This window comes from Pseudorasbora parva, chromosome 4 (genome assembly GCF_024679245.1).
Source record: "Pseudorasbora parva isolate DD20220531a chromosome 4, ASM2467924v1, whole genome shotgun sequence".
NCBI lineage: Eukaryota > Metazoa > Chordata > Actinopteri > Cypriniformes > Gobionidae > Pseudorasbora > Pseudorasbora parva.
Genome location: NC_090175.1, coordinates 41218847 through 41240802, shown reverse-complemented (window position 1 = coordinate 41240802; position 21956 = coordinate 41218847). Strand labels below are relative to the sequence as shown.

General features: G+C 38.0%; 1 protein-coding gene across 1 annotated transcript in view; it reads left to right on the top strand.

Moving 5' to 3' along the window:
• Positions 1 to 20163, top strand: part of uba6 (ubiquitin like modifier activating enzyme 6) — a 28745-nt gene extending 8582 nt beyond the window's left edge. The window contains exons 9-32 of the mRNA XM_067441794.1: positions 101 to 224; positions 307 to 410; positions 503 to 565; positions 666 to 742; positions 3311 to 3377; positions 3462 to 3605; positions 4066 to 4133; positions 7939 to 8098; positions 8183 to 8260; positions 8344 to 8525; positions 8617 to 8722; positions 8813 to 8902; positions 14365 to 14445; positions 14529 to 14657; positions 14842 to 14893; positions 14984 to 15047; positions 15175 to 15244; positions 15396 to 15467; positions 16191 to 16314; positions 16435 to 16628; positions 16713 to 16840; positions 16949 to 17036; positions 18349 to 18443; positions 18654 to 20163. Coding sequence (XP_067297895.1) covers positions 101 to 224; positions 307 to 410; positions 503 to 565; positions 666 to 742; positions 3311 to 3377; positions 3462 to 3605; positions 4066 to 4133; positions 7939 to 8098; positions 8183 to 8260; positions 8344 to 8525; positions 8617 to 8722; positions 8813 to 8902; positions 14365 to 14445; positions 14529 to 14657; positions 14842 to 14893; positions 14984 to 15047; positions 15175 to 15244; positions 15396 to 15467; positions 16191 to 16314; positions 16435 to 16628; positions 16713 to 16840; positions 16949 to 17036; positions 18349 to 18443; positions 18654 to 18804 — 2511 coding nt within the window. The 3' untranslated portion in view covers positions 18805 to 20163. The remainder of the gene's footprint in view (positions 1 to 100; positions 225 to 306; positions 411 to 502; positions 566 to 665; positions 743 to 3310; positions 3378 to 3461; positions 3606 to 4065; positions 4134 to 7938; positions 8099 to 8182; positions 8261 to 8343; positions 8526 to 8616; positions 8723 to 8812; positions 8903 to 14364; positions 14446 to 14528; positions 14658 to 14841; positions 14894 to 14983; positions 15048 to 15174; positions 15245 to 15395; positions 15468 to 16190; positions 16315 to 16434; positions 16629 to 16712; positions 16841 to 16948; positions 17037 to 18348; positions 18444 to 18653) is intronic.
• Positions 20164 to 21956: the final 1793 nt, after the last annotated feature.

Genomic DNA, 21956 nt, shown 5'->3' with positions numbered 1-21956 from the left:
GTGTGAACACATGCTTAGCCTGAATGCTGAACTTAAACCGAAATGCTCAGTTCTGTGATATGGGTCGCTTATTAATGTCCTGCTTGACATCCAATGATAGGGGAGCCCTGGTGTTGTGACGTGTATGGACAGCCGAACACACGGCCTCCAGACAGGGCAGAGTGTGTGTTTTAAAGAGATCAATGGCATGTGTGAACTCAATGGTTCCACACACCAAGTTACAGGTATGAAGCCAAACTCTACCTTCATCATGCTCAATGATGTACTCTACTGATATACTTAACATGCTTGTCTATGTGTGTTTAGTTCTGTCTCCCTACAGTTTTGCAATTGGAGATACCTCATCATTCCAGCCATATGCTCATGGAGGAATCTTCCGCCTAGTCAAGATTCCCAAAACCTTCAGCTTTGTATGTTTAGACCAATTTCTGTTCTCTTCTGGTCTGTTTAATAGTGGTAAAGTATAATGAATAACTGTTTTGTCTATTTATGGTCTGTTTAGGAGACGATGGAGCAGCAGTTATCTGATCCTCGGCTCCTTACTCCAGACTTCAGTAAACCTGAGGTCAGAAGCAAAGGGAAACAATGAGAGAATGGAGTTCATTTTTTTATTGACATGAGAATCAGTCACTTTTTGCTTTAATAAATGTGCCCTATCCAATCAGGTCCCTCTGCAGCTGCATACTATCATGATAGCTTTGGATGCTTTCCTGGAACACCATGCTAGACTCCCCAGCATTGGGTAAATAAATGTTTTCCTCTTTCATGCTGTGTTCTGAGCGAGAATGTTTGATTTATATTAGTGATGCACAAAATTTCAACAAGCAAAATTGTTTTGGAAGGGCCAAAATTGCTGAACAAAACATTTTTCCGAAAATCCATTTTGACTTTGAATATACTGGGCCCAATGAAATCTATTTTATTTTTGTTCCATATATTGTGGTCCCATCAAACGGACAAGCTACCATAGCTCGAATTGCTCATGAATGCGTATGAGACTGCAGACCAGTCAGGATGAACTTCTGAAATTCTATCGAGATGGATTTAAATCCGATCACTCAAACAAACCAATTCAGAAGGTGGTCTGAAAGCATTTCAGACAAAACCGGACAAGTGTAAATGCATCTGGTTGTTAAAACATAAACATGTGAGAGCGTGTTTTAAAAATTTAGGCTATATGACATGTTGTAGCCAGATATGACGGCACTACTGCAACACGCCTTGCCACAAATTAGTAAAGCAAGCTAACGCACAAACGGCCGTAGTGGAACTAAAAATAAGTCTTAGATGCTCAAAAACACTATCATCTTCAATAAAACTGAGACTAAATGATTTCACTAGTGTTTAGTTTGTTCTTGCTTCTATTGTGGTCTTTGATCTTGAAATGAGAAAAATGGGCAAGTGTAAAGATTTGAGCGAGTTTGACGAGGGCCAAATCGAAATCGCTAGACGACTGGAATAGAGCATCTCCAAAACTCTTGTGGAGTGTTCCCGGTCTGCAGTGGTCAGTATCTATCAAAAGTGGCCCAGGGAAGGAACAGTGGTTAATAGGTGACAGGGTCATGGGCGGCCAAGGCTCATTGATGCAGATGGGGAGTGAAGGCTGGCCTGTGTGGTCCGATCAAACAGACAAGCTACTGTGGCTCAAATTGCTCAAGAATATGTATGGGGCTGCATAGCTGCAGACCAGTCAGTGTGCCCATACTCTGACATACCCCTGTCCATCACCGATAGCACCTATAGTGGGCACATGAGCATTAAAACTGCACCACGGAGCAATGGAAGAAGAATGAATCAAACGAGATGAATCATATTTTCTTTTACATCACGTGGATGGCCGGGTGCGTGTATCACGTGTGCAAGCTTGCGGAGCCAGTGTGATGCTTTGGGCAATGTTCTGCTGGGAAACCTTGGGTCCTGCCATCCATGTGGTTACTTTGACACGTACCACCTTTCCTAAGCATTGTTGCAGATATTTGGAAACGGCCTTCCCTGGTAGCTGTGGACTCTTTCAGCAGGAATTAGCACCCTGCCACAAAGCGAAAATGGTTCAGTAATGGTTTGAGGAGCACGAGTTTGAGGTGTTGACTTGGCTTCCAAATTTCCCAGATCTCAATCTAATCGAGCATCTGTAGGATGTGCTGAACAAACTAGTCCAATCCATGGAGGTCCCACCTTGCAGCTTACAGGACTTAAAGGATCTGCTGCTAACATCTGCCAGATACCACAGCACACCTTCAAGTGGAGTCCACACCTCGACGGGTCATGGCTGCGTCACTAGTTTCTATTTATTCAACGTTATGCTGAATAACGGCTGTTTCACACAGCAAGTGTGAGCGGCGCGTGAGCAGCAGTGAAGCGGGGGTTTCGGCTGCGAGCCTATTTTTGCTGCGCTGCTGACGCTAATGACGCTCAACTAAAGTGAAAGCACACTTGTAAAGGACAAAATAAATATGATTTTACACAAAAAGTGCCTAAAATGCACACAGGAAGCACGTGTAGTGTATTTGAACAATAACTGGAGTATGTCAGAAAAGAAAACGAAGAATAAAAAATATCTGTGGAAGATTTTAGCAATTTAAACTTGTTTTGATTATTCAGTTTGGGTGAAAGTATGGTTATGATTATAAAAAATAAAGTAAACTAGCCAGAAAATATAACAAACTTTCGTTTAGTTTAGTATTTAATACTCAGACAGGTAAAGGCTCTCGGTCTGCAGCTGCAGTCACGGTGTAAAGCGAAAGCACACTTTTGATGGACAAAATAAATATAATATCACAAAAGCGCTCAAAATGCACACACAAAGCACATGTGGTGTGTTTTAACAATAACTGGAGTATGTAATTAAAGAAAACGAAGAATAAAAATCATCTGTTTAAGATTTACCCATTTAAACTTGTTTTAATTATTCAGTTTGGGTGAAAGTATTATAAAAAGTAAAGTAAACTAGCCAGAAAATATAATAATTTATTTTAGTTTAGTATTTAATACTCAGACAGCTATAGGCTCTATCATTGTGGGAGCCGCTGCTGTGACGCTGCACCAACGCTTCCAGTGTGAATACTCTCGCGCGTCTGCAGCTGCAGTAAAGGTTTAGTTACGCTGAAGTGCTGCTCACGCGCTGCTCACGCTTGTGGTGTGAAACAGGCGTAAGTCTCATCCCCCTCATTAAACATCAAATCTTTTGTGTCGTTTCTCCTTCAATGTGGAAAGAGAAATTGCTTGTTTAATTTCTCTCTTTTTGTCTTTCTATTGTGATTGACTTGGATAATTAATGTTGTAATGGATTATTTTTCTCTTCTGTGTGTAGTTGTTTGGAGGATGCTGAACTGCTCCTGAAGTTCACAGAGGAGATCAGCAAAACGCTTAAAAACAAAGTCAGTTATTTACAAGCACTCAGTCACATCCTGTTTTGCACATCTTCACACTTTCGTCTTTTAATTTAAATTGTGTGTTGTCAGATATGCATAAACCAGGATCTGGTGAGGTGTGTGTCGCGCTGCGCTAGGGGATGTCTCTCTCCTCTAGCGGCAGCGGTGGGTGGTATCGCTAGTCAGGAGGTTTTAAAGGCTCTCACTGGAAAGTTTTCCCCTCTTCAACAATGGGTAAGTCAAAGATCAGATGTTCTTTTGTCTTTCAAAAGTTTGAGTTCTTCTCACCAAGGCTGCATTTATTTGAACAAAAATACAGAAAAAACTATAATTTTTTTTTTTTAATTTTTTTAATTTTTTAAAACTAATATAAACTACACTACAATATAAAACTACAAAGTAACTCTAGTATGCTGATTTGTTTCTCAAGAAAGGTATTTATTATTATCAATATTGAAAACCATCATGCTGCTTAATATTTTAGTGGAAACAGTGATAATACATTTTCTTAAGATTTTTGATGAATAGAAAGGTCAAAATAATTTATTTGAAATAAATTCTTTACTTTCAATTTTGATCAGTTTAATACATCCTTGATGAATTATTCCTTTCTTTCAAAATTTTTGAATGGTAGTGTACATTCGCATTGATATGAAGAGATGGTATTTATTCTTTTTTTTATATGTGTATACAGTTTTATCTCGATGCATTTGAGGTGGTTCAGCCCCTCCAATCTCTTCCTGCTGAGGAATTTGCCCCAAGGTAAGCGTGACGCCAAATATTGAGCTCCACTATCTTGTTTTGTTAGTTCATTTTTTTCTACAGCATTTTGAGAATACGAATGTTTCTTAACATGCTTTTGTTCTTTTTGACCTACAAACATTTCATTTTAATTTATAAATTGCTTTAAAAGAATAGTTCACCCAAAAATGCTAATTCTGTCATCATTTACTCATTGTGGTCATTCTTTTAAATGTGGTTCTCAACCAGGCGGCCTCAGCAAACTTACAAGAGGCCTCAAAAAGACAGAAACTTTTATTTTTTTGTCATTGAACATCCATGGCTCTCATAGGAAATATGAGGTAGCTTTATTTTATGTTATGTCTAGACCTACATTTTTAATTAATAAAATCTTTTACATCCATGGGCATTTTTATATTTACAGGTCATTCTCAAACAATTAGCATATTGTGATAAAGTTTATTATTTCCCATAATGTAATGATAAAAATTAAACTTTCATATATTTTATATTCATTGCACACCAACTGAAATATTTCAGGTCTTTTATTGTTTTAATACTGATGATTTTGGCATACAGCTCATGAATACCCCAAATTCTCAAAAAATTAGCATATTTCCTCCCACCAATAAAAGAAAAGTGTTTTTAATACAAAAAAAGTCAACCTTCAAATAATTATGTTCAGTTATGCACTTAATACTTGGTCGGGAATCCTTTTGCAGAAATGACTGCTTCAATGCGGCGTGGCATGGAGGCGATCAGCCTGTGGCACTGCTGAGGTGTTATGGAGGCCCAGGATGCTTCGATAGCGGCCTTAAGCTCATCCAGAGTGTTGGGTCTTGTGTCTCTCAACGTTCTCTTCACAATATCCCACAGATTCTCTATGGGGTTCAGGTCAGGAGAGTTGGCAGGCCAATTGAGCACAGTAATACCATGGTCAGTAAACCATTTACCAGTGGTTTTGGCACTGTGAGCAGGTGCCAGGTCGTGCTGAAAAACCAAATCTTCATCTCCATAAAGCTTTTCAGCAGATGGAAGCATGAAGTGCTCCAAAATCTCCTGATAGCTAGCTGCATTGACCCTGCCCTTGAGAAAACACAGTGGACCAACACCAGCAGCTGACATGGCACCCCAGACCATCACTGACTGTGGGTACTTGACACTGGACTTCAGGCATTTTGGCATTTCCTTCTCCCCAGTCTTCCTCCAGACTCTGGCACCTTGATTTCCAAATGACATGCAAAATTTGCTTTCATCTGAAAAAAGTGCTTTGGACCACTGAGCAACAGTCCAGCGCTGCTTCTCTGTAGCCCAAAAGTGGCTTGACCTGGGGAATGCGGCACCTGTAGCCTATTTCCTGCACACGCCTGTGCACGGTGGCTCTGGATGTTTCTACTCCAGACTCAGTCCACTGCTTCCGCAGGTCCCCCAAGGTCTGGAATCGATCCTTCTCTACAATCTTCCTCAGGGTCCGGTCACCTCTTCTCGTTGTGCAGCGTTTTTTGCCACACTTTTTCCTTCCCACAGACTTCCCACTGAGGTGCTTTGATACAGCACTCTGGGAAAAGCCTGTTCGTTCAGAAATTTCTTTCTGTTACTTACCCTCTCGCTTAAGGGTGTCAATGATGGCCTTCTGGACAGGGTCGGGTCAGCAGTCTTACCCATGATTGCGGTTTTGAGTAATGAACCAGGCTGGGAGTTTTTAAAAGCCTCAGGAATCTTTTGCAGGTGTTTAGAGTTAATTAGTTGATTCAGCTGATTAGGTTAATAGCTTGTTTAGAGAACCTTTTAATGATAGGCAAATTTTTTGAGATAGGAATTTTGGGTTTTCATGATCTGTATGCCAAAATCATCAGTATTAAAACAATAAAAGACCTGAAATATTTCAGTTGGGAGTGCAATGAATCTAAAATATATGAAAGTTACATTTTTTAATAATGAACTTTATCACAATATGCAAAAAAATTTTTTGTATTTATATATTTTTCAGGTAGAAATAGAGTAAACAATATTTTTAAATAACGTATCCTTAACCTTTGTCAAGTAAATCTCGAAAAGCTGAAAAATCATGAGGCCTTTAAATATTGTTGTGGACAATACCCGCATATCCACTGTCAGGCCAGTGCGAGCCAGGGCTTTCAACAGGCCGTGCTGGGCTAATATCCTCGGACCTGTAGCCCAAAACCCACACTGGTAAAACCCGCCCGTAACACGCTTCTGTGGAACACATACTCATCATTTCACCGACAAATGGAAATTTGATCAGAAAACTAATCATAGAGAAATCCCTGGAAACTACGGAGATTGCCAAACCAACATAATAAAAACGGCCGTTTGTTGGCATTTTTGTTGTTTACTTAAAGATTCAAAACCCAAGCATCAAGGTTTTACCACAGTTTTACAACAATAAGTGATATATTGATCATGAATGAATTAATTTGTGCTGAGTCACACAGAAATAAAGTGGTATTTACCGTTATTTCACTAAAGAAAGATGACACGTCCGTTTCTGTTTAGCTATTTGTAGTCCCAGGACAGTGCCTAATTACATCACATTTAGAATGAACAATCATTTATACGCATTTACCAGCAAAAATACAACCTGAGGAGCTTTATCACTCTCCAGAGACAGTCCCAATAGTTATATTTTCAGTCAGAAAAAGAGAGGAAGCTCCCGAAAACTGGACTTACTTTATTTTATGACATAGTAGGGTTTGCATGCAAGTCTGGTATAAAGAGACGAGACCTACTGACAGATGAAATAAATTCATGAATTAGATAGCCTATATGACTTGTCTGATTACTTCAAGCAGTTGTATTTACCATGTTTACTATGGTAATGGTTAGCGCAAATTTAGTCTTTTGTATCATTATTTCTGCCTTATACAGTGATCAGAATCCACGTCGATTATAAACAGAAGTTATTTCTGACACTCGCTGCTGTCTGAAAGTGAGTTTTAAGCTGAAATTATTTTAAAGACTTTAAAGGACCTGTATGTAAGAAATGTATTTCAATGAATCATAAAATGGCCCTGATATGTCACTAGACATTAAAGGGATAGTTCACTTTAAAATGTAAATTCTGTCATCCTTTACTCACCCTCAAGCTGTTTCAAACCTGTATGAATTTCTTTCTTCAGCTGAACACAAGGGAAGATATTTTGAAGAATGTCAGTAACATAACAGTTAACTGGAGCCGTTGACTTTCATAGTATTTTTTTTTCCTACTATGGATGTCAATGGCTCCAGTTAACTGTTTGGTTACTGACATTGTGAATAAAGGATGACAGAATTTTCATTTTAAAGTGAACTATTCCTTTAAGAAATCATGTTATTTTCAAATACTTATATCACTGACAACCAACAGTAGTCGGGCCAGGATATTGTCATTTAAAAGTTGTTGTTGCAGCCCTCAACCGATGTTGATGTTGACATGTTTTGGCCCTGAAGCTCCGCCCTCCACCCTTTTGGCATCCGGGTTGCCAGCTCTGCTCTAGTTACCACAGCTGCAGCTACAAACGCTCCTGCTGGACCCTGCAGCCTATCTGGCAACCTCGAGTCAGGGGGAGGGGGAGAGGGGATGCACCGCTCTACAGTAATTTGAAAGTGATTGCAGTACCAGTTTTGGCCACAATCTTACATACACTTCCTTTAATCCCAAGGAAACCCCGACGGGGCCGATTAAGCCCCGAAGTGACAGTGGAAACACGACTGGCACGTACTAACATGCCTGCTTTTGGCCTGACAGTGGAAGCTTGGCTAATGAGGACCTTGGAGTCGAAATGTTTGAGGATCACTAAAAGTTGTTTTTGACATGTTCTTGTAGGGGTGATCGGTACGATGCGTTGAGGGCGTGTATCGGCGAGTCACTGTGTTTGAAACTGCACCATTTTCGAGTCTTTATGGTGGGCTGTGGTGCGATTGGCTGTGAGATGCTGAAGAATTTTGCACTTTTGGGTGTGGGATTGAACAGATGCTCAGGAGAGGTGGGGATGTACATCTGACAGAACTCATTTTTCATGAGTAATACAAAGTTGGTACAATTCTTAGAATGTTTTTTTCATTCCTAGATTTGCGTTACTGATCCAGATTTGATTGAGAAATCCAACCTCAACCGACAGTTTCTCTTCAGACCACAACATATACAGGTATCTTGTTATTTTGATAGTTTCACTCTTTATTCATGAATTACTTGTCTAATTTTTTTGTCCCTATCCCTCTCTCGATGTAGAAGCCAAAGAGCACTACAGCAGCATCAGCTACATTAGAAATAAACCCAGAGCTGCAAATAGATGCTCATCTGAATAAAGTGTATCCTGCTACAGAAGACATTTATAGTGATGCTTTCTTCTCCCACCTCAACGTGGTGGTCACCGCACTGGACAATGTGGAGGCTCGGAGATATGTGGATAGGTAATCCATGATTAACAGCAGAAATATTTTTTCCTGTTTATAATGTGTGCTACATTGCACATTCTTTAATGGTTATTTTGTGAACTTGCAGTCGGAGTGTATCTAATCAGAAAGCTCTGTTAGACTCGGGTACCATGGGAACGAAAGGGCACACTGAAATCATCATCCCAAACCTCACAGAGTCGTACAACAGCCATGTGAGTTTGCATATGTGTTTATATAGGCTGTGATCCAGTTTATGTATCCATTGCCCATGTTTTTTTCTCAATTGTGATTGCATTTTTTAGAGAGACCCTCCAGAGGAGGAGATTCCGTTTTGCACTCTAAAGTCTTTTCCTGCTGTCATTGAACACACCATACAATGGGCAAGAGACAAGGTCAGTAACACACACAACTCTTACACAAATTGAAGTTGTCATCTGATTGGTTTGAATTAGACAGGATGTCCGCAAGACGGTATTTAACGGTCCACCTGAAAACAAATGCTGTGACTCTAAACTCCCTTGTGGAACAAGAAAGTCATTGTGTTTACAACTGACAATGAGCGCTTACCAGGATCAACTAAACGCTGGATTTTCAAAAGTATGTGAAGTTCGCGGCTCAATTGAGCAGTAAACGTAAAAAACGCTCATGAATGAATAATTTGTAGATGCACGCTGGTCTGTTATTGTAGGGACATCAACTTTACATTTTGACGCCTCTAAACATGACCTGGAACAAAACTAACTGTGATTGGTCGGTCTGAAGGTCTGGATGCGTGAGACTAGGTATCGTGTGCATGTTCTGCGGAAAATTAGTATTGGAAGCGTTTCAGTATCAATATGTATCGACAAATCAGTATTTTGACCACTGCATTGCATTTAACCGAGTATAAACCGAGTTCTTGCTGTCTTTCTCTGCCTTTGAGAAAATGAGAGCCCACATGAGCTGATCTTGAATTCTGCTGTTATGACGTCATACCAGGAAATGTTTCCTCCCCTTCCTCTTCTTTGCCCGGCCAGAGAATTAGTAGAGAATAGATTCAGTTTATCAGTCGCGATGTTAGTACAGGCTTTACTATATGGATTCGACAGCACCGCCACAAACAGTGAGTAACAGTGTTCATTAATGCCTGATCTGGGATCAGTGAGTTCTGATCTGTAGCCCATCATTCAAGTTCACACAGACTTTCTTTTTAAATCATTTAATATTTCAGTCCTGCTGCTGGACGTCTTGATGCATCAGTGAATTAAGCCAGCGACTAAAACGATCAACTTGCCGTTTTTTCTGTTAGCAGTATGAAACAAATCTGTTAATAATTTTAATTATTAAACTACAAAGAGCAATCAAAGAACACTCTTTATAATGTTCGGATCTGTCAATCACACGTTTATCTGCAGTGCACACTTGTCCAAACTGCCATTTGAATGATGCTGTTAACAGAAGCTCTTACTGTATTCAGATGGATGTCGTGTTTGCTGTTAGCTGTGGTGAAAGCATTTTGTGAGAGAAATAACGTTGCAAAGTTCAATTGTGTTTATTCAGAGCTCTCAGATACAAACAAAATAAACGTGCGCTCTCAAAAACTCGGTACAATAACACTTTCTTAGCAATCTTTCCCCAGCTCCATCTCTCTCTCTCTCGACTGGCAGGCAGTGAGTGCTGATGCTCGCGCCTGACTAAACCACGCCCCCTCTGCACGTAATCTTATTTCAAATGCAAAGATGTCAGCCAATCACAACAGTGGGTGTTTTCACTGAAGACTTACAGCAGACACGCCCCTTGTAACAGAGCATTCCAGATAGAGGGCTAATATCAGTATAGAAAAAATGCCTTTTATTTTTAAATTATGACATTTTTTGATGTAAAAACCAAACTAACAATATAAGTACACCCCAAGACACATTATAAAATAACAAAAGAATCCATGACATGAGACCTTTAATTCTAGTTTATTATTTCAAGCTGCCAAATTGGCTAGTAGGAGTGACTGTGTTACACAACACTGCTGAAATCCACCTGCATTAATTTGGGTGGGTTTTAATGCCAAGCCCTGCTTGGATACATGTAAAACATATTGTAGGAGGCCTTTCAAAACAAAGTAGGAATATTTAAAAAATAGCATAATAAAGGGCACTTTAAAATATTCTAAAAGCAAATATTCTAAATATTCTTTATTTGTTTTTTTTATTTTATTTTAAGCTTCCTCTAATAAATTTTCATATAGGAATCTCTATTTTACCTATTTTCCTAAAATAAATGTAAATAAATTTGGTGTGTGTACTTTAATGTTTATTTATTTAAATTGTTTTTTTTTTTGTACAACAAAGAATCACTGTTCCCATTACTACAATAATTATCATCGTGGCATGCATTTTGTTGAACAGTTCGATTTTTCTTTTAAGTGTCCTGTATATTTGATTATCATTGACATTAGAAGTGAGGCCAAGAGTCCAAGTAATTGCAGTGTTAGATTTTGAAGAAAAGATATACACTCACCTGTTCAATTTCTCATGAATGCAATTATCTAATCAACCAATCACATGTCAGTTGCTTCAATGCATTTAGGGGTGTGGTTCTGGTCAAGACAATCTCCTGAACGCCAAACCGAATGTCAGAATGGGAAAGAAAGGTGATTTAAGCCATTTTGGGCGTGGCATGGTTGTTGGTGCCAGGCGGGCCGGTCTGAGTATTTCACAATCTGCTCAGTTACTGGGATTTTCACGCACAACCATTTCCATCCAGGGTTTACAAAGAATGGTGCGAAAAGGGAAAAACATGCACTATGCGGCAGTCCTGTGGGCAAAAATGCTTTGTTGATGCTAGAGGTCAGAGGAGAATGGACCGACTGATTCAAGCTGATAGAAGAGCAACTTTGACTGAAATAACCATTTGTTACCATTTCTGTCAGCATTTGGCGTGAACAGAATGAGAACATGGATCCATCATGCCTTGTTACCACTGTGCACGATGGTGGTGGTGTAATGGTGTAGGGGATGTTTTCTTGGAACAAAATTGCCCAAATTGTCCCAATGGAGGCTAACAATTGGTGGGTGAAGGTTGCGGCGCGCTTGATCTTTTCAGCTGGGAATAGGGATTTTATTCCAATTACTCATTATCTGACTCCATTTAATCATAATTTAGAATTTAGATTAGAATGCTATTTGGTCATATATTTAATAGTTTAACTACACATTTAATTATTCTGTTTAACCATTTGTTGAAATAATGCCTGTTCGTAACCTGAATAATTCCAGAGCAAGTCAGAATCAATTAAAGTGTAACAATTTATTAACAATCAGGTAAATGTATGATGCCAATTACATAATCAATTCAAAGTTAGCCTAATCCATATAATATCAAATACTCTGAAGTAAAGAATGAAAAATATACCTGACCTCTGAAAATTACATAATGCTGGCTATCTTGAAATAGCTGATCTGACTACAGAATCGAGCCCTGAGCTCTTTGCAAGATTTCTTTAAATACCCAGGGCACGTGCACAAACTCTTTCAAATGTAAACACGAGTTCACAATGGGAATTTGCATTAATCAAGTCCTATAGACTTATACGGACGAGAAGCCAATTGGCTGAAAGCCACACCCACTATACACCAAGGAGTTTGGGGGAAGCTTCATGTGAAAGAAAAGGCATGTAAATTAGTTTCATTCGTAGATGGTTCGCTCAGTGGGATGTCGTCAACGACGGAGACACTAACTGTATAAATGAGTTCAGATGCTAATTTCCTCTATTTTCTCAGAGTCCTTGTTCCTTGATTAGACATTTCGGCATCTGCTAGTTTTTTCAGCCTTATGCACTTTAGGCCCCTTAGTGCCAATTGGGCATTGTTTAAATGCCACGGCCTACCTGAGCATTGTTTCTGACCATGTCCATCCCTTTATGACCAACATGTACCCATCCTCTGATGGCTACTTCCAGCAGGATAATGCACCATGTCACAAAGCTCAAATCATTTCAAATTGGTTTCTTGAACATGACAATATGTTCAGTGTAACATAAAATGGCCCCCACAGTCACCAGATCTCAACCCAATAGAGCATCTTTGGGATGTGGTGGAACGGGAGCTTCGTGCCCTGGATGTGCATCCCACAAATCTCCATCAACTGCAAGATGCTATCCTATCAATATGGGCCAACATTTCTAAAGAATGCTTTCAGCACCTTGTTGAATCAAAGCGAAAGGGGGTCAAACACAGTATTAGTATGGTGTTCCTAATAATCCTTTAGGTGAGTGTATAACGGTATTTTAATTTGTTTAAATGATTTGCGAGTAACTTTTTGTTTTCACCAACCGGTTAATATTTAAGAATTCATTCAGAAACCATTGATTTCTTCATAGGTTTGCAGCTGTTGTATTGTTAATTGACTGTTAGATGACTTGTTGTTTGAGTATGCCAAGGCTTATCCAACTTTTTCTACAAAAAGTGAAAAATGTCATTATAATCACCAATACCAAAATACACTTGAAGGCTGATCAGGGACATAATCAGATTTTTTTTCTAGGACATACTATAAATGTTTTAATGTTTAAAGAAGTTTCATTTTCAAGACGTCAAAAGGACCCCTAATTAAAGAAACCCTCATTTACTGTATTCTGTGAATCATTTGAATTCTTGATTGCTCACTCCTTCATTTCTGTGTGATTTTATCAACACATTAAAAACAATTGCTCTGTTTTGGCGTATTTTTCATTCATTTCAAATGGTTGGTCAGTTTTCGCCACAAACAGCCAAGGTGCGACTTTTATGATGGTAAATGGTAAATGGACTGCATTTATATAGCGCTTTCAACAGACCCTATGGCCATCCAAAGCGCTTCTGATAACTAGCACTATTCGCACGGGATTAGTATTATCTCGGGACCTCTGTGATTTAGAAATGACTCCCCCACATCTAAGTTTTGCATGGCGCATTCGCACGAGATAAGCAAAGCCTGTGATTTAACTCGAATTTACTGACTTCTCCCGGATATGATGTCAAGACTTCGTTATAGATATAGTATGAAAAATCATAAACGGGCATCAATTTCGTTTTGATTATTTTATAGTAATAAATAAACATAATTTCGTTCAGTTAGAGAACAGACGCCATGAACTGAGCACAGACCAGCCGCAGGAGTCAGATTTAATTTATTGAGTGAGAAGCTGACACACGGCGGAAGATTCAGTTTCAAAGCTAAATGTAAAAGCGCCTATTGAAACGAGCTTGTCATTTACTGTACTGTTCTGTTCTGTTTTTCATTAAGAACTGTATTGAGGTTAATATTAAACACACCATTCAATCAGTTTATTCCCAAATTGATACTCATTCTAAAGTGAAAGTATAATCCGTACAGGTGCACGAGAATTCATATTATATCGCATTATAAAGGCAGCCTTCATTCTTCGTGAAAGATAAAGATAGAAATGCTCACAGGAAAAAAAAAACCTTGCAAAATTTATATACGATCCCCTAATCCTGGCCAAATCACAGAGATGCCGATTCACACGGGACTACTATCATCACAGGACCTCGGTGTTCGTCGAAATATGGTAGGCAATTTGCGGGGTAATTTTTACTTTACAACTTACAGACATGGCCAATTCGCACGGGATTAAGATCACAGAAATTTCTCAGAATTCTCTGCAATTATTACAAATCACCAGAGGTCCCTAGATAATACTAGTCCCGTGCAAATAGGGCTTTTGACTCATTAAATCCATATTTTGTTTTTTCAGATTACATTTAAAAAGGTCAAAGTAACAAAACAAAAAGTTTGACCGGATTTCCTTTGAACTCTGAATAGTACTTGGAAATGCTGTGAGTGTTCTGAGTTGTGGTCTTGTTTTCGTTTTCTATAGTTTGAGAGTTCTTTCTCCCACAAACCCTCCATTTACAACATGTTCTGGCAGAGTCATTCATCACCTCAGGATGTGTTGCAGGTGAGGATATATACTACATGCTTACCTAAACACATTCATTTAGCCTTGTTGGTGTAGTTTAATTTCTTTGCGTGTGTGTGCAGAGAATGATGGCTGGGGAAAGTATGGAAGGATCATTTCAGGTTATCAAGTTGTTGAGTCGGAGACCCACTCAATGGGATCACTGTCTAACTCTTGCTCGGCTCAAATTCGACAAGTACTTCAAAAGAAAGGTACCTCAACTGTCCTGCAGAAATTATTTTTTAATAGCATTTATCTTGTATTGCTCACTAATATTTTCAGCATGTAAAGCTATTTATTTAATAGTTATAATGATTTTAAATGCTTACATTTCTTATCTCAAAGCGTGTACGTGGAATGTGTTTACAACATCCAATTTTTACTTTAATATTTCAGGCATTACAACTACTGCACTCATTTCCACTAGACACACGGCTAAAAGACGGCAGTAAGTCACATGCTTTGCTCACCCATGCAGAAAAGCTGTATTAAAAGCCACGAACAGAGTCACGAAAAGTGTTTTTCCTCTTCTTTTCAGGTCTGTTCTGGCAGTCTCCCAAACGTCCGCCTTCTCCTATAGAGTTTGACCTCAGTGACCCGCTGTGAGTATCTGAGTAAATATTCTGTGTGTAGACTGTTACTTGCGGTGATAGAAAGAAATGAGATTAAATAAAATTAAAAGATCTGATGTGTGTAAGTTCATGAAAAAATGTCTTTCTCCTACATCAGGCATTTTGGTTTTGTTGTCAGCGCAGCTCGCCTTTTTGCTGGAATTTATAAAATTCCATATTCAGAAGAGGTAACACTTTTTTTTACATTTTCAACATCTCAATCTGGGTCTTTCTTTTCATCTTTTTTTTTCTTGTGTGGTACCTGAATAGAATTCTTGAATTCATTTCTTTAATGTTTTGAAGGTGATTTTTTCTTATGTGTTGTTGAATAATTCATAGAAACTTTCCTATGAGGCTGTTCAAAGTGTTTTAGCTGCAGTGGAGGTTCCTGAATACAAACCAGCTGAAAAGGTATGATCTTTCACTAATTATTTATGTAATTTTACAATTCAACCACCATTGAAAACTGTTATTTTAAAATGTAATGTCTGTTTTTATTGACATTTTGATTAAATAAATGGAGCCTTTGTAAGCATATGATACTTTTTTTATAAACATAAATGAAAATAATAAAAAATTAAAATCCTACAGACCCCACAGTTTTGTGAATAGTTATGTACTAAATGCATTTCCGTAAGTGGGGTTGATGAAAAAGCTAAAAATTAGATAATAAAAAAGAAAATTAAAATAAGTCATTTTAAGTGAATACAATGAAAATAAAACATTCAAAATAAATAATTATTTGTTTATCTTCATGCTATGTGACCATTAACTGTCATTTGAGATCTGTGCAAATGCAAATGTGTTGTCAAAATTAAATAAAAATGTCAGGAGGTACTTCAAGTAAATATATTTTAGGTCAAATAAAAAATATTTGGAAGTCTCTGCATGTGACCTAACTATTATTTTTAAATCATATCAGGTCTCTGCTGATTTTTTCCTCTTACACTTGACATGGCATCATAAAATAAGCATCACTTATGGTGCAAAAATGCAACCGACAAAGACATTAATTGAATGCATATATTAATAGACAAACAACTAAACACATGGCTAGACAGAAACACCACAAGTGGTGTAGAAATGGCCTTTCTCCTTAAACAAAAAATAACTAAGCATCTGTATTTGTATCAGCATATAGAGACAGATGAGAGTGTTAAGAAACCTGATCATTTGAAAATGACAGTGAGCAGTGAAGAGGAGAGAGAAGCGATCTCACAGCTACAGGAGGCCATCAACTCCAACTTTATAACACCTGGTTTGTTGATACTCATCCACATACACTCGTAAACAACAGCTGTATGAGCTAAACCATGATACCCAACTTGTCCATGCACTTTTCCCTCTTACTTTGTCTCCTTTCTTCTTTTGTCTTTAGAGAGGCTACACATGACTCCACAGTTCTTTGAAAAGGATGATGACTCAAACGGACACATGGATTTTGTAGCATCTGCGTCGGCTCTGCGAGCTCATATGTACGCCATTGAGGCCGCTGACAGATTACAAACCAAACGAATTGCCGGGAAAATCATCCCTGCTATCGCCACATCTACAGCTGCCGTCGCGGGACTGGTGAGAAAAAAACTATTTTGAAGGGAAATAGTTAAGTCCTTTGCTTTGTGTATTTATGATTGTGCTATTATTCATTCTTTGTAGGTGTCAGTGGAGTTGGTAAAAGTTGCTGGTGGTTATGGATTTGAGTTGTTTAAAAACTGTTTCTTCAACCTGGCAATTCCAGTTATGGTGCTCACAGAAACCGCTCCTGTCAAGAGAACCCAGATCAGGTAACAGCAACACTCATGCGCAGATTGGCACATTGGTAAAAAAAACTAAAATAATTGTACTGATGTGTGTGTTATCTTCATATAATTTGATCTTATTGTTTTGACCAGAGATGATATCTCCTTCTCTATCTGGGACCGTTGGGCTATTTTCGGTCACAGGGACTTTACCTTGTCTGATTTCATCAGCGCAGTAAGGGTGAGTATCATTTGAGCCTAAAGATCAATAATGTCAAGGGTGCTTTAAAGCTTCGCTGTGTAACTTTTTTAGTTTATTCTTAGCTAAAAACACTTAGTTCTTTCAAAAATATATCTGCTCATTAATGTATATTTACTTTCAAGTAATAAAAGTATTCTCGTAAGTTTATAATATGCCATTGAAAAAACATACGGGCGAGGGGTTTGAATGCTGGTCGCCATGTTGCCCCTCCATCTTGAAAGTACATTAGCCAAAGAGGGACATACCCGTAAATTCAAGCTTCGACTTTCGCGTTTTAACACTCGATGGCACCGTGTCAAATGTGAAGAGGAGAATTGCCATGCTAATCTTGGACTAAATCGGCCACTGTAGGAGTTAACGAAATCAGAATTGATAGGAACAGAAACTAATATTCACTGCATGGTCATACACCTTTACACCGCTAGATGGGGGAAAATATCACACAGTGTAGCTTTAATCTTCAGAGACCAAATGTACCAAAAATTACTTTTTGAAAGTAGATAATACTCTAATCCAGTGGTCACCAACCTGTCGATCTCGATTGACTGGTAGATCTTTTTCACTGTCCCGGTAGCTCCCGTTAAATAACCGAAAAATATGTAAGTAGAATTAGGTAGGCTACTTCACCTTTAAAGGGATACTTCACTGCTTTTTCATATTAAACTATGTTACTCCCTTAACTAAAACGAGTTGATACATACCTCTCTCGTCTCAGTGCATGCACTTAATTTCTCTGACTCACGGTGATGATCTGATAGCATTTAACTTAGCCCACTAAGCCCAGTTCATTCACTATGGTACCAAACAGATCAAGTTAAAAGCGACCTCTAGTAACACCTCCACGTTTCCCCTATTTAAATACAGTTAAACAAATAGTTGAACGATCAAGTATGGTGACACAAAATAAAACGTGGTGCTGATTAAAAAGGATAACTATAATGTAGGGTGGAATAGCCCTTCTGAGAGTACTTCGACTCGGCGCAGTAAAAAGTCCCGCCTGAAAAAAAGAGGGAGGGGGCGATGTGACGGAGGATTTTTCAGCTGGGACTAAAGATAAGTTATATATATATATATATATTAGTATTGTTTTGATCAAATAAATGCAGCCTCACTGAATATAAAACATATACATAAAATATTTTTTTAAACCAGTGATTTCCTTACAATCCATATTTTAAATATGTAAGAATTACTGATGTCAATGTGGGTTAATAGGCTGTATTTCTTTTTTAATTAAGAATTAATGAATTATTGCTTAGTGCATAGGAACAGACTTTATGCTTTGTTTCAGGAGAAGTACGGAATTGAGCCCACTATGGTTGTTCACGGAGTAAAGATGCTGTATGTGCCAGTTATGCCGGGCCATAACAAAAGACTCAAACTGACGTAAGGCCCAACTGTAAAAAAGCCTATTTTACTTTGATTATAAAGTGAATCTTATCCTGTAAAATGTTCTGTGTTTTAGCTTATGTGTTTAATTTCTGTGCAACGACTCATCAATTGCAAAAATGATGAATGCTTCAGCTCAAGATAAAATTATTTGTGGTTCTCTTGTGCATTTTCATAACAATATCCCTATTTCTTTCCTCCTTACAGAATGCATAAACTGATCAAACCGTCAGCAGGCAGGAAGTATGTTGACCTTACCGTATCATTTGCCCCTGAGGTGGATGGTGACGAAGATCTTCCTGGTCCCCCAGTGCGCTATTACTTCAGTCGAGAAAGCGAGATAGGCGAGACGGCCTAGCACACACAGATGCACACACACACACTCTCTCTCTCTCTCTCACACACACACACACACACACACACACACACACACACACACACACACACACACACACACACACACACACACACACACACACACACACACACACACACACACACACACACACACACACACACACACACACACACACACACACACACACACACTCCCTCTTGCTCTGTGGACCACAAATGGAGTAGCACTTGATCTGACTCAATGTACATAGTGATTTTTTTGTTTTCTACTGGTTTATTATTTTATTGCACATTATTGTCTGTGCAGATGCCTTAAAGATAATTATATTGTGCTTCAATGTGACAACAATAATGATTATAATATTAATGCTCTTAAGAGTAAAACAAAAAGAAAGTGTTTACACAACTTCCCCAGGGCTTATTATATGTTAGTCTCTTAGACTTAGGAGAGAACTCTGTAAAAAAAAAATCAATCGAGGGCTTATAAGAGATGAACGTTCATCATGAATCAGCGGTAATTTATTTGCACATGTTTTATGAGGATATTGGAGTTTAAGAATTTGTCAGTCACTGTAAGCAACATAAACACCAAAGATTTCACCTCTGGTTTAAAATATTCATTGTCGACATACAGCGATGCTTCACAACTAGTTTCCTGTGAGTGTGGCTGTCAGGTTCTTTGTGATCTTTTCTGCTTTCTGCAAAAACATAAGAGGTAAAGAAAATTGCCTCTAATTTTACACCTACAGTGTCAGTTCAAAATGCGTTCTCTGTAGCGCCACTAGGGGTCGCTATAGTTAATTGTATCCTTGTACCCATCTGCTACCAGCAAACGCTTAACGTGCCAAGATGTGTGACAAGGCTTAAAGGATGAGACTTAACCTATATGTGATGGTTTATTCATATCACTTTAAGTTCATCCTGCAGGTTGACATCTAAAAAAGGCTATTCACAAGTTCCTCGCTGCATTTACAGTCTTGTTGATGTCATTGACTCCTAAAGGGAATCCTAAAGCGTCCTTTAGAGAGTTGGCTGTCGCTTAGCACTCAAGTGATTGGCAGTAGTGATCAGAAATCACACACTCACATCGACACACCTGACCCAACATGCCGCTTTGAGCTTACAGTGGATATGTCAGAATGCACAAAGAACAGGAAAAAACAGACAATGTTTCTAGTTTGATCCCTTTAAAATAAACCTTCAGTCGCACAGAAATCCCTGTCATGATGTCCAGCATTTACAGTTTATAAGAAAATGATCTGATGATACCTAAAGGAGCTAAACCAGTCATTGAAAAATATGATGTCATTGTGACTACAGTATTCAACAGAAAATTCAATAAATCAAAAATTCTAATCAAGTCAAAATGCGTTTCCTTTTTTCTCCTATTTTATGTGTTTTCCCAACTCTTCTAACACTTTAACTTGTGGCAGTGTGTGGAAAAGATCCAGAAAAATAGCATGGATCTTCATTGATCTATAATTTTATCTGATACACCACTCTGGAGGTTTGCACTGTGCAGAGCAGTGTTGGGAAGTAACTAGTTACATGTTATGGCGCTACGTAATTTAATTACAAAATAAATGTAGTCAGTTACAGAGAAAGAAATGTGTAGTTAAATTAGTTACTTATGAAAATATGAATGATTACTAAGGGGTGCATCAGAATATTTTCTGTAAAAAGCTAGGATGTTGAATTATAATTAATTGTTGCTTTGCCTGTCTTTGATGTGCATGATGCCTTCTGCCATCTAAAGGCAGTTTCATGAGATCACACTTACATATCATTTATAGAGAGTACGTTTAAATGCGTATTTGGCGTGCTGTCCGGGGGGTGGGCTTCGAGCTCGGACGCTGGCCCGAACCCAGAGTATGTATGCAAGTGGTTTAGAACTAAAAAAGAGCAAACTAATCAGCTTTTTGTTGATTATCCGAGTACTCTCCACCTGTGTCAATTATCTGAACATGCTCCTCCCGAACCTTGTTTAATAAAAACATAATTTAGTTGAAGCGATGCTATTCTGATGCTTTTGATTGGTTCTTGATTAAATTTGTAGGGCATCACGTCTGCCAATTACATCAATGGAAATTAGAAATGTAAGTAATCAGAAGTAAACAGTTACATTACTTTAATGAAGGAATTGAAATATTTACACAACTTATTACATTTTAAAAAGGGTAACTTGTATTCTGTAACCTGTTACATTTCCAAAGTAACCTTCCCAACACTGGTGCTGAGTATATTTATTGTAAGCCTACACATGACAAAATATTATTAAAAAAATGAATAATAGGATTATTATATGATGATAATATACTGTAATAAAATAAAATATACTGTTTAAATGTTTAGGGTCAGGAAGACTTCTTTTATTCAGCAATGATGCATTTTATAATCAAAAGTGGACATATATTTATAATGTATAAGATTTATATAAATGCTGTTATTTTGAACTTTCTATTCTTTGAAGAATCCTGAACAAAAGTTTCACCGTTTCCCCCAAAAATATTAAGCTGCACTACTGTTTTCAACAATTGTTTCTTAAGCACCAAATCAGCATATTGATTTCTAAAGAACTGAATTAACTGGCTAAATTCAGCTTGGCTACCACAGTAATAAATTACACTTTAAAGTACACTCACCTAAAGGATTATTAGGAGCACCTGTTCAATTTCTCATTATTGCAATTATCTAATCAACCAATCACATGGCAGTTGCTTCAATGCATTAGGGGTGTGGTTCTGGTTAAGACAATCTCCTGAACTCCAAACTGAATGTCAGAATGGGAAAGAAAGGGGATTTAAGCCATTTTGAGCGTGGCATGGTTGATGGTGCCAGACGGGCCGGTCTGAGTATTTCACAATCTGCTCAGTTACTGGGATTTTAACGCACAACCACAGTATTAGTATGGTGTTCCTAATAATCATTTAGCTAAATGTATATTAAAATTGAAAACCTATTTTAAATTGCAATACATTTTCACAATATTATTCTGTATTTTTGATCAAATAAATGCAGCTATAGTGAGCTAAAGATACTTCTTTCAAAAACCTAAAACAATCTTAATAGGCAGTAGATTTTTGAATGGTTGTGTATGTTTAAGATAATAATAATAGCCTACTAAGTTTCATATTGTGCACAAGTCATAGGTAC